A 13006-nucleotide genomic window follows, 5' to 3' on the forward strand; every position below is an offset into this window, starting at 1 on the left:
AAAACATATCAGAAGTCCATTACTTGAAAATTAAACTTCATTTGAATTCCATGGGCTAAAGAATTACTGAATCATCACTATCTAACTTAAAGGTAAAGCATCTTCAAAAATGTGGGAAAATCAGGGCGTTATGCCTGCATCCCACCCCCAAACAACAGTGTGACTATCAGATGAACCTTAGGGATTCACAGCCAAGAACTGTAACTGAGCCCATTTCCTGGTTGCTACCTGTCATACCTCAGTTTGTGGGGGCATCTTGAGAAGGGCCTCTGATGAGTAGGCAGGCTGATGAGAAGAGAGGTAGTCCTTCATTTGGCCAGCTTCTCTTAGGTATGAGGGTGTCTGCAGTTTAAGAGAAAAGCTAACTGATGCATCTGAACAGCTATTTTTAATGAAGAAAACAATAAAGGCTATCTACAGAAGAAGATGCTAAAATAAAACCAACTCCAAACCCTTCTAGAGTATCAGTTCTTACAGTACAGTACAGGGAAGTAGGGTGTGGGTGAGTTTGAACAGAGGAGGCCACACATTGTCCTAATTATATAAGATGGATATTAGACTAACAGAAGTTTGATGTGTTGACATTTGCTTTGCTACTCTATGCGACCTGCCAGCCTGGCACTGGTTGAATGAAGTAGCAAACTGCTGTTGGATCTAAGAAGCAATTCATACTTGGCAGATACAAGTGAAATATTTGAAATCCAGTCTTTAAACCTTGACATAGCCCACCAAAATAGTGAATTTCAACTGTTTCATGTTCTTAAATCTTTTAACAATAAAAACACAAAAAAACTCTGCTAGATAAAATTAGAGGTTTCTCTAGCCCACCACTCTGCTCCTGAAGTGGACAGCTAGGTCTGGTGAAAAGCCCATCAGCAAGCATGAGAGCAATAGCACTTCTCCTACCTGTGTTCCCAGGAAGAGACATAATGCTTTTTACATAGTATAGCCATCATGACTAATAATTTAATTACAGGAATAAAGATTCAAGCACACTGCTGACACTGTGGTATAGTTATTATATTGCCCATTTTAGTGCATTTTACTGAGGCAGCATGAGTGCCTTTAGATTAAGACTCAATGGATAAATGGTATAGAAAATAAAATGAAATAGAACCTTCACAAAACTGGGCATGCCTGATTTCCACTCCTTTGCGTCCTGTAAGGTATAAAAAATGCATTACAGACTAGAGTTCTATACCGCCATGAATGATTGTTGTTATATGGTTTATATCCCTCTGAAAACTGCATATTATTATTCTTTCACTGATGTTATATTTGTTTATTTAAGATACTTATAAACTGCTCTCCATCCTTGTGGATGCCAGCTGATACACAGAATTAAATATTGACTCAAAGAACCATCAAGAAAAGTTTATTTCCTGTATCCATCATGCTAAGTCTAACATAACACATTGAACTTCTAAGCACATGTTTAAACCACTCAGAAGCTACAGCTTGTCTTGAATGCAGTGGCGCAAATAGTTATGGGCACACCTCGGTATGCCCATATAACACTGTTATTTCACAAGCTGCACTGGTTGCCAGTAGGCTTGTGTTGTGTTGTGTTGTGTTGTATTGTATTGAAGGGTGCTATTGAAGATAATGGTTGTCACCCATAAAGCCCTTCATGGCACAGGCCCTGCCTATTTGTGGGACCATTCACCTCCAATTACCTCTGCCTGCCCAATAAGATCTGATAGGGTTGGCATGCTCCAGTCCCTTCATTCAAGCAGTGTTATCTGGGAGGAACCAGGAAACATGCCTTCTTTGTTGCCATGCCTGCCCTATGGAATAGCTTTCCTTCCAAGATCTAGATGGCCCTGACCCAGGTTTCTTTCTGAAAGTCTCTGAAGACCTGGTTTTCCCGCCAAGCATGGGTCATGTGGTTTAGTGAACCTATTTTGATTGTTCCTGGTTGTCTGAATTGCCTCTGGTGCAGTATGTATTAATATATTCTATTTTATATTGTTATCTGTTGCTTTTAATCACATATGCTGCACTGAGTCACCTGCTGAGTGGATAACCATGTAAGATAAATAAAGACAAAATTAAGAAAAATAAACCATGGTAGCTAGATTCACACACTGTAGTAAATCAAAACCAAGCAAACTGTATTGTGGTTACTACAGTGTGCGAACCCAGACAGTAATTTGTCTAAGAACATGCTAAGGACTTTTGTAGCTCAGCAGAGCAGTCCTTGCTGTCTATAACACCACTTTATTCATTATGGAGATTTCCTCTTTTCTTCAGAAGGCAGGCTACCACCCTCAGGAAAGTGCCTCTGAACCAAAAGGGAGAACCTCTGGCTCTAGAAATTAAACCACAACCCCCAATAATCTCAGCCTGCATGGCCAATGGGGGAGCAAGCTGGAAAGTTTACCAATGTCTGTAAAAGCTGAATTTCCCATTCTTACTGTAAACAAACACAGAAATTTTCAAGAACTTCTTGACTGTAGCCACTTCTTCCTAAGTAGCACATTTGTTCTACTTATGAGGAAGTTTGAAGATGTTCATGAAGCAATATTTTAATTCATAGTAAATATCTTTGCATGCAAAGATTCTTCTGCTATTAGTTATTTCAGCAATATAAATATATATATATATATTTACCTGCAGGATATCATGCATTTCCCTTTTCAATTGCCCAAGATCATGAAGCACATCGTCTGCTTTTTTTACAGTTCTCTCAATGGAACTGAAATCTTCATTTGTGCTTTTAAATACAGGGAACGTTGTCTGAGGAACACTGGAACTGCTAAAATTAATATTTTCAAATTATCATTAATTCCTACTGAGATTACAAATAATATTTTATCCTCTGATATTTATTTAAATCAGTCACATCCAACCAACTGCCCTCCAGATATTTTGAGACTCTTTCCAAAATTACCAGGCTACATACTGTACTATAACCCCAACACATACGGAGGACAGAACATTAGGCAAGGTTGTCTTAGAGTCAAGGTGGAGTGAAAGAGTAATTGAAATATAATATATATAAAGCATATTTGGGAATCAGAATAAATACCACAAAATTGGGTGATTTTATCCTTTCTGTTGCCAAATTTGAAGAGAGAGATGTTCACACTAAACAAAAACATACAGTAATATGAAAAGACCAACATTTTGATGAGAGGAGGTGCTGCATTGGTTGAGCTGGCCTGTCACTGACCCCTTCCATTAAGTTCTGCCTTCCTTCTGCCTTGGCACAAGGATGGGTGGGATACAAGGAATATTTATATTATATCTGGTTTATTATTTTGCTGTTTTCAAAACTATCTTGCCCCATTAGAACATTTCACTTTTTAAAAAAAAGGAATAAAATAAACAGGTGGAAAAAGCAAGTATAGAGGAGTATACAAAAGCAAGACTCCCATTTGCTGCATAACCCATAACCTATCTAAAAATAAATATATGAATGGATGAAATGCACATGAAAAAAATTAGAACAGGCTCTGAGTTTGGTGTTAATTCGTTTGCACTATTTGGGATACATAAACTCAAGTAGAGTACATGCAAAAAACAGTTGTGAAGTTTTTTCTCTAATATTCAAATACAACATTTAAAACATTCTAATATTTAAAGAGATTGATACTGCTGCTCATCAAGTAAATTGCAATTCATGTTTAATGTTGAAGGGTTTTCCACAATCAGACTTTTCTCAGTCACATTAAAAAGATAATGGCTTGAAACGAGTAGAGAGATACTTACTGCTCGCTCCCCAAATGCCATGACACTGCCCTGTTGGTTGCTTCTGTTGAAGATGTGCTTGGATTTAATGGAGTTTCTTGTGCTTTCAGGATTTGCTCCAAAAGCTTCCCTCCACCTAGTGGAGGAAAAAAAATCCATATATTGCAATGTATTTAAATAAGATTTGGGGGTGAGGGTGCACAGATTACACATGTTCAGTAAGGGAGTATTTATTATTTTCTGAAAGAATTAGCATTTCCAGTTTTAGAATCTATATCTTGGCATGCATTTTATTCATGTTGGGTATATTCTACTGCATTGCCTCTGTAAAAAGCATGCTAAAATTTAATACAGAGCTGAGATAAACTGCTGACCAATAAACAGTACTTTGAAAAAATATCACACATTAAATTGTAAATTAAGAGTTTATGAGTAATAACTAATAATCACCATGTGTAAATATAGAACAGAGCATAAAGTGCACTGAATATAAATTAACTGGAATTCATGGAACTTAAACAGTGTTCACATAACAGCTGGAAGCTGTCAGCCTCCCAGGTAAACCAGACAGGAAACATGACCAGATGAGCTAATTCTACTTTATTGTAAGGCTACATTAACAGAATCTTGCAAGTCTGAAAGTACAAATCTCCCGCTGTCTCTTTTTACAGCCTGATCAATTAGGGCGGATCCTTCCTAAGTTTCTTTCTCTGATCGTTAAGTAGTTACGGGCTCTTTCCTCTTTTATCTAATTGTTCCCTAGGCAGCATCTCCTCCCTTCCTTCAAGGTCATTCCCACATACCATTACAGAAGCCTAGAAAAGACATATCCATGTAGCTCCCATTGTGCAAATAAGCCTAGTAAAGGAGCTTCACTAGCACAGTCCTGTCACTTTCCTATTTTAATACCAAGCATAACAGATTCCTAACATGGCACAGTAAAGGTTAGGGTAGTTTAAAGATGAAAGACACAACTGAAAATAGTTGAAAATGCTTGTTCCAAAGGTCAGGCTAAAGTTTGTAATTACAGCCATTTATAGGGTTAAAGTTCACCATAACTAACTATTGTGGCAGGTACTCTACAAGGTTTTTTGTAATTGAGGGTGGGGCAATAGTAAAGAGAAGGAAGCAAGAGTTAAGAATACAATTAGAAGCTGTGCAATATTTACACAATAACAGAAGAGCCCTCTGAGAAATTTACACAGGATATGGGGCTGTCTAGCAATTGAGGATTGTGGGAGAAATAAGAGCAGGGTTTTCTGAGAAATATATGAAGAATGGTTGGAGAAAGGAAGGAAGCAGTTGAAGAAATCATAGGGCAATGAAGCTGCAAACAAGCAATACAGAGCAGTATTAAGCGAGTATTTGGGGGTTCAAAGAGAATAGACTGAACTGGGAAGGGGAGAATCTACTAAATGAAAGCAGAAGAATTTGGCTAAGAATGGGAAGTAAAAATATCTTACAAGAAGAGAAAGGGTTTGCTGGACTTGTGAACACACAGTGCTTACATCCCAGGGGCCATGCAAATTTGACACAAAGGGAAAAGTAATGAAAGATAAACAGAGGGAGAACTGGCACACTGATATAAATTTATTTTTATTTTATTGATTTCCTATCCCGCCCTTATTATTTTTATGAATAACTCAAGGCAGCAAACATGCCTAATACTCCTTCCTCCTCCTATTATCCTCACAACAACAACCCTGTGAGGTGAGTTGGGCTGATTGAGAGTGACTGGCCCAAGGTCACCCAGCCGGCTTTCATGCCTGAGGCGGGACTAGAACTCACAGCCTCCTGGCTTCTAGCCCGTTGCCTTAACCACTAGACCAAACTAGCTCTCCAGCATGAATGGCTGGGGAATTCTGGGAGTAGAAGTCCACACATCTTAAAGTTGCCAAGGTTGAGAAACACTGATTTAAAACAATGTCTCTGTGGCCCAGATATCCTCCACATACATTTTAATAAATTATGATTAATGAGAGGTGGCAACAGCACAGGAGTGTGCCACCTGCTCAGTTAAAACTAGTTAATAAGTAAAAAAAATGGGGGGAAAGTGCTTTGTTTGAGCAGGTAATTGGGATGCAGATAATTGGCATGTGGGGTGGGCATATAATTTATTTTAGTATTCTTTCATTGTCGGTTTTAATTCTTATTTATATTGTAACATCCACCATGAGTCCAACCAAGTCAGATGGTATAAAAATACTGTAAAATAACCAAACAAACCTAATCAGTTTGTCCTCTGAGTCTTCCGTACATGGACAAAGAACCCCACTGCTTGCTCACCATTTTGGAAATAGGGAAGTTCCTTATGGTAGCCATTTTGTGACAATGAGCACAAAATTACTCTTGAAATTCCAAACATGGCCAAAAAGATTATCTACCATTGATCCAGAGGAAGAGGTTGAGGGGTTAAGTTTGAAGAGGGACAATACCCTTCTGTCATGTACACAATTTTGTCTTTCATAAAAGTCCTAGCTCCTTAGATGGCAAAAAGGCTTCACTTAAACTTTTCCCAAAGCTAGAATGTAAACTATTTTTTCCAATCAAAGACTAATATGCCCAAAGGACATTAAAATATTTCATTCTTCTATAATTAAAGTGTTAGATCAACAAGTAACTAAATAAAAGGAAAAAAAAATGCAAGAGGTTTTGAATCTTCATTTTCCTTACCTAGAGTTCTTCCATAAGACATATTTTCTTTCTCTCCAAAAGACAGTTCTTTCTTTGCCATTTTCTGTGAGATTTGAGCATCTTTAGATGCAGGCATTGGAGCATACCTCCGTGGTGCTGGTGTCTTCAGAGGAGATTTCTGTGTATGAACACCATGTTTTTCCAATTGCTGTGAACAGGCTGGAATAAAGGAATATGAACATACACATTAAAAATAACAAAAATAGAGTATCATTTTCAAACCATAAGAATTATGCCTTAGTCATGATTCTCTCAGCCAATCAAAACAGGTATCCAATCTTTTGGAAGGTAAAATTAGGAATCTGTACATCAGCAAGTGGCAAAGCTCTACAGCAGGACACACAATATTTTCTGATCCAAGGACCACATTCAGCCTGAACAAAGTGATCCAAAGTTTCCAAAATTTGGCAACTTTCAGTAATCAGTAGAAAAGAGAGGAAGGGAGATTATCTAGTTTCTGTCTTTCCATGCCTTCCAGCCTTTGCCAGTTTCATTCTAGTTTGGAAATTTAAGATACTGACATGTAGAAATCAAGGAGATTGTTCTGTTGATTCAGTTATTTAACCCTGTTTCTTCTCTTCACAGAGGCTCATTTCCAGACATCACAGCAATACATGAGATATTGAAAACAGAACCAGAAACCATGTTTTGGTGTCACTGAGTGAACCAAGACGTAGGTAAACCCACTGCTCTTGTCAAAAGAGGCTCATGCACCTAAAATAAAAAGATGGCCCAGTAACAATAAACTGTGCTTTGGCTATTTTAAGTATGGAAGGTGAGCCAAAGGTGGTGAGTGGACCATTGAAACAACTTCGTCTTTCTTTTTCTTTGTTTGAACTATCAAGCAATTCTAACTTCTCGGTTTTTATGTTGGTGTTTTTTAAATAAACTGACAGGTTTAACAATACACAACTTTGTTCTAAGTTTACATTACGTTAAAATATTAATGAACAGAATATATCTCACCTTGTGTGCTTGTTGCACTAGACAGAAATAAGTCCTCTTGAGGTGTGGTTTGGTTACCAAGCAGCTTCCCTGCCTTCATAGCAGGTTTTGACAATTCTCTGAAAGGTGCTGCCTTAACAGTTTGGAAACCACCTGAATTCAGCGCAGAGCTAATTAACTGAGACTATGAAGAAATTATGGTTTCAAAAGAGAAATCACTTTGCAAAACTCTACATACTCAGAGACTTTGTCAGTTGGAGAAAATATCACCAATACTGCCCATGACCTTGTCCCTTCTCAAAATGAAGAGGAGCTGCTTTCTACCAAGAAGTGCAAACAAGATACATCAGAAATGTGTTTAGGAACTTGTTGATCAGTCCAAAACAAGAACATAGCAAACAACACTCCTCAAAACCAAAAACATATTGTCAAAAATGCCATGTTGGTTAAGAGCCAAGTGAAGCTCAGGGCCTCAGTCTGCTAACTTCATTTTTGAAGAGTCATTTGGTAGGCTCGACAAGACACACCTCAAAATCTGGCTACAAAGAGTAACAGTTGTATTTACCAGAAAAAAATGAAGTTTAAAATATATCAGATCAAAACAAGTAGCCCTTATTAATTCCAAGGGGTATACTCTAGGTGCAGCAGGATCCTGCTCCACTGCCCAATTTGAGGTTTTTTTTAAATCCCTCCTCTCTGCTCCCTTGGGTTTAGGCAAAGAAGGAAACTGTCTTACACCAGGTATTTATCAGAAGTAAGCATGCTTCCATGTATGCTTGCCTCAAGATAATCTAATGGCTAATGCTAAGTAGAGTTTTTGTTAAAAATAATTAGCAAGGCTTTGCTCTTATTAGCTACACATATTTGATAAATATTTGCTCTTTTAATACAGTTGGGAAAAGAGATTCTGTTTTTACTAGAGTACATTCACTTGGTAATTTTGCCCATAATAAATATAGAAGACTCAGCCCCTGCACACAAGAGCCTCATGACGCTTTAGACAGTGATGGCGAACCTATGACACGCATGTCAAAGGTGACATGCCACAACGTTTTGGGTGACAAGCCAGCATTCACCAACACTCAACAAACTATTCTTCCTGTTTGAGTTACCAAAGAAACTGAATGGACAAAAGACACTGCAACTCTCCCCACCCACCTATCTCCCCCCCATCTCTCCTTTTGGCTGCCCAAAATTGGATTGTATTTTGATGAACAGAAGATTATTATAAAATAAAATAGCAGCGTTCTATATTTTACTGTTAGTACCTGAATATTCATTTGTTGTTGCTGCAAATTTTCCAGATGTTGAATTCGTTGTTCCATGAAGACATTCATCTGTTTTTCCAGTTTGCCAACCATCTGATTGCAAGGAGGCCCTTCAATCTGTTGAGCTTTCAGATTGGCTTGTTGCTCAGCAACACGCTGCAGTTGTTTGTCTGTCTCTTGCAACTTATTTAGTATTTCAGAAACAGAGTTAACTTTTGCTTCCAGGTCACTCTGGACCTGAGTGGAAAGACACAAATAAAGATTACTGTACAGGCCTTTTAAACTTAAAGTCAGACCAATTCTCTCTTAGCTTTGGATGGATGCAGAATGATTAAAATATATATTTTTATACCTATCCTTTAACTTGGCTGGGTGGGTAGCGAACCAGCCAATTGGCTTTTTGGTGTTTTTTTTAACATAGAAGTAATTAAAAATAATAAAATATATTTATTAAATTATTACCAAAGGAACAAATGCATAACAAATCTTTTGGAGAGAGTAAAGAAAACATAAACTTAACGAAGAATCTTGTGACTATAATCTTTAAAATGGTACTGATGAATTTGTAAGATTTTAAGGTATACACTACTGGTCTAAAAGGATCAAAGTGGAGAGTTAGATAAGAGAATTTACATCTATAAGCATTAAACCAATCCCTATTATAGATGTTCCTAATCTAATTCTTGCTGGTGCATAGCAACAAAGTGCTTAATATGTGGAGTCCTTGGCATTCTCTGAGCCTTGTTGTTTCCTTGCAGACGTTTCATTGCCAGACTAGGCAACATCTTCAGTGAGAACTTCAGTGCGAACATCTTCAGTCGCACTGAAGATGTTGCCTAGTCTGGCAATGAAATGTCCGCAAGAAAACAACAAGCTCACACAGGACCAAGGATTCCACAGTTCAACTCGGAGCTACAAATATTCTCTTCAATTAGTGCTTAATTTTCCCACAAATACATTCCACAATTTGAAAAAGACAAGGCAGCAGAATTAAGCATGCAAATTAATACACGTGCTTAATCTGCTTGATGAACCCACTCACAGGATTTTAATTTTCTGAAAACAGCTATCTGCTTTTAAGCGTGTGCATACTCAACTATCCCAAGCTGATTAAATTTAACACTCACTTTCAAAAGTGGGGCTGTAGAAGCAATGGCTGCTGCTGTTGCGGCTGCAATGGTTGTTGCTGAATCCACCTCACTTTGAGTTGACTTGGAACTGTCCTTGTTCTCTGGATACACGTTATTTAGAAGATGTACCTTCACTTCTTTAAATACAGGAATATTTTGAATTCTGTATGTACAATGTGACATGTAAGGGTATGTAGCATTTTTGAAGCAATTTTTTCCACAACTTTTTCAAAGCATATTTTCAGTGTACAAATTTCCATAAACAAACAAACAAACAAACTCCTTCTTCCTTCCTTCCTTTCCTTCCTTCCTTCTGAGGTTCTCTTCCCCATTTAACTCTCTCTGCTTAAAATTTCAGGTAGACACAGGTCCTTCCAATCACTAACTGGCTAATCCTTTTAACTAGAAATGCCAGAAACTGAAGCTGAGACTTCCTACATGCATAGCTCAATGATACAATGCATACTAAGCTGCCTCTCTATATAACTACCTTTCAGTAAGACTAAAACTGTATGCCAGATAGCCCAATATTTGTACAAATTCAACAGCTTTTTAAAGTATCAGAGCAAATTCCGAGACAAATGTCCTTTACCCTCTTACCTCATGTTAGACATACCCATTTGATTAAAAGTGATAACACATTGTTTCATGTGATTGTCCTTACCGCTGTTTGAATGCAGCTCTTACAGCTTCCTTCTGTCCAGTATCATACTGGGAAATGAAGATATCTGCTGCTATAGAGCAAAGGGAACAAACTATTTTAGGCAAAAACCAAAATGTCAATTCTTAGCAAAAAGAAAGAAAGGAACTGTTACATCACTGCTTGGAATGAGAAATTAGATTTCAGTATCGTACATAGCTTTCAGCAATCCCTATCTCATATGGAACACAATGAAATATTCTATTCTTTGAATCTGGGATTTGTATTAAGTTATAACATAAATCCTGCTTTCAAGGAGATTGTGAAAATATATATGAAATTTATATGAAAAAATATTTTGAAATTAGGAAGTCAAAACAGACTGATTCCCAGTTTAGCGTCAGCTCCGACAAAAGTTGGTATTTCAATCCATAACAACAAAAATTTCAGAACCGTTTCAGTTCACAATAAATTATAGAAAACATATATGAAATGAAACTTTTGAGTATATTTATACTGTTTAATGGTATATTATATGCCATCAGAGTTCTATGTAATAGCTGAAGAAATAACCCCATCAATTTCAAAAAGGAAGGAAGGAAAAGAATTCAGCAAGTAGATCTCTTAACTATCACTATGATTTGTTTTATTGTCAATTTTAGGGAGATAATTACCCCTTCGCAAAGTATAAATAACCAATCCCTGCCTTATGTTCAATCCCAACCTTCAAAGAAAGCAGAATATAGAAGATGGCACAAAGTAAATGTATATTTTAAAAAATTATACATGGGAGGATTTATATATTCATTCAGTTTCTGGTATTAATGGAGCCAATGTATGTGCCATATCAGGTGTTTTATTCTTTGGTTAAATCTGAGATTCCCCAACTGTGCACTGCAGTGCCCCATGGCATCACAGTGAACTCACAGGGGTGCTGCGTGATATTTTACTACTTAATAAATGGAAATGTATCCCCATGGCACAGTTTGGGAACTGCTAGGGACATTGTGAAAAAATTATTGAGACACTAAGAGTTCCATGAACTGAGAATGTTTGAGAACCTCTGAGTTAAACCCTTATTCTGAATAAGCCACTTCACTATTTTTTGTTTCCCTGGTTTTGTTCCCATTCAGGTTTTATATTCAGAAAATGGATTATTCTCTTTTTCAGTGCAGGTTCAATTTAATTTGCTACCAGAAATATAGGAAATAGAACTCCCCCCAAAAAACAAAAACCAGGGCCTAAAGCTATAAATATACGCAAGAACATGACATTGCAGGCAAAATATTACCTTTCTGCTTAACTGCATCTCCTTTCCATTCTGAAGTAACCTGCACTGCAGGTTTATGTGGATATGTCTATCCCAGAAGAGGAAGGAAGGAGAAGGAAATATGAAATAAGGATCAGAATTATGCCATTACAGTACTGAATTTCAGAGAAGCAGATATCTGCATCAGATATCTTGTATATCTAAAGCAGAAAGTAATCTGGCACCTTAAAAACTATGAAATATATTGTAATATATAATTAAGTTCTAATTATAGAACTTCGGTTAGTTCTGAAAGGATAAGACTCTTTTACTTAAGTTTGGATGCCTGTTGCATTACCAACAGCTAGAATATTTGGTATCAAGCCACCAAGATTCCTTTGATTGTGGCAGCATAGAAATGGAAATTAAATAAATAAACCTCCATTAAATGGGCACATTTAAAGCAGTTATATGCAGTATCTGACCATTGGCAAGTTATTATCTTGGAATGTTCAGTTTAAAGAAACCATATTTAAACTGGATTGGCAGAGAAGTTAAAAAATAAGGTAGTAAAGTTCCAATAAGAATAGGAAACAAAGCAAAATAGTTGTTTGGCCAATCATTATACTTGTCTAATCCTTCTTAAAAAACCAAAACCAATTGGTTTGGCTACTTCATGCCATTTCATTTTGAGAGCAACAACTTCAGAATAATATTGTGAAACTGATAAAACACACCCCAGATTGGTAAGCCATTCCTTTAATAAAGCACAAGCAAACAGAGAACTAAAAATATAAATACTTCTGGTATACTTCTGGATCAGCAAAATATAAACAGAGAGAGATGTGATGTTACTAAGGCTTATAACTTATCTCCACAGCTGGAACAAATTACACATTTTACACATGCAAGTAGATAGCAATAATGTTTTAGTGTATTGCAGATATCTAAACTTCAAAGGCAACCAAGGGAAGGAAGGAGAAAGAAGAAGGAAAGCAAAAACTAAAACTATTCATTTCTTATGGTAATGAGATTGTAAATTGAGACTGATGAGGAGGGAGGTTGGAGACAGCTTTGAAGCCCAGTGATCATTAAGCATTTCCAGTGAAACTTGAAATGGGGAAAGCAAATTGGCTTCCCTGAGTTAAGACAGGAATCATTTCCTGAGGGGGGTTAAACTACAGGGAAAGTATCAACAAATATATTAAATTATTTCATGCCTTACAAATGAAAGCCGGCTGCGTGACCTTGGGCCAGTCACTTTCTCTCAGCCCAACTTACCTCACAGGGTTGTTGTTGTGGGGAAAATAGGAGGAGGAAGGAGTATTAGGTATGTTCGCCACCTTGAGTTATTTATAAAAATAATAAAGGTGGGATAGAAAATAAT

General features: G+C 37.0%; 1 protein-coding gene across 3 annotated transcripts in view; it reads right to left on the reverse strand.

Annotated features, from left to right (window-relative positions):
- The window catches only part of KIAA0586 (KIAA0586 ortholog), a 78839-nt gene that overhangs the window by 63533 nt on the left and 2300 nt on the right, over positions 1-13006 (reverse strand). For 2 of the 3 annotated variants that reach the window (XM_063290471.1, XM_063290470.1), the window contains exons 4-13: positions 11662-11728; positions 10395-10464; positions 9728-9893; positions 8601-8837; positions 7354-7516; positions 6367-6546; positions 3715-3829; positions 2614-2758; positions 1118-1159; positions 238-342 (exon numbers count right to left, since the gene is read on the reverse strand). In XM_063290471.1, coding sequence (XP_063146541.1) covers positions 238-342; positions 1118-1159; positions 2614-2758; positions 3715-3829; positions 6367-6546; positions 7354-7516; positions 8601-8837; positions 9728-9893; positions 10395-10464; positions 11662-11728 — 1290 coding nt within the window. The remainder of the gene's footprint in view (positions 1-237; positions 343-1117; positions 1160-2613; positions 2759-3714; positions 3830-6366; positions 6547-7353; positions 7517-8600; positions 8838-9727; positions 9894-10394; positions 10465-11661; positions 11729-13006) is intronic. The other variant, XM_063290472.1, reaches the window with a different exon arrangement.

This window comes from Candoia aspera, chromosome 1 (assembly GCF_035149785.1).
Source record: "Candoia aspera isolate rCanAsp1 chromosome 1, rCanAsp1.hap2, whole genome shotgun sequence".
Classification (NCBI taxonomy): Eukaryota; Metazoa; Chordata; class Lepidosauria; order Squamata; family Boidae; genus Candoia; species Candoia aspera.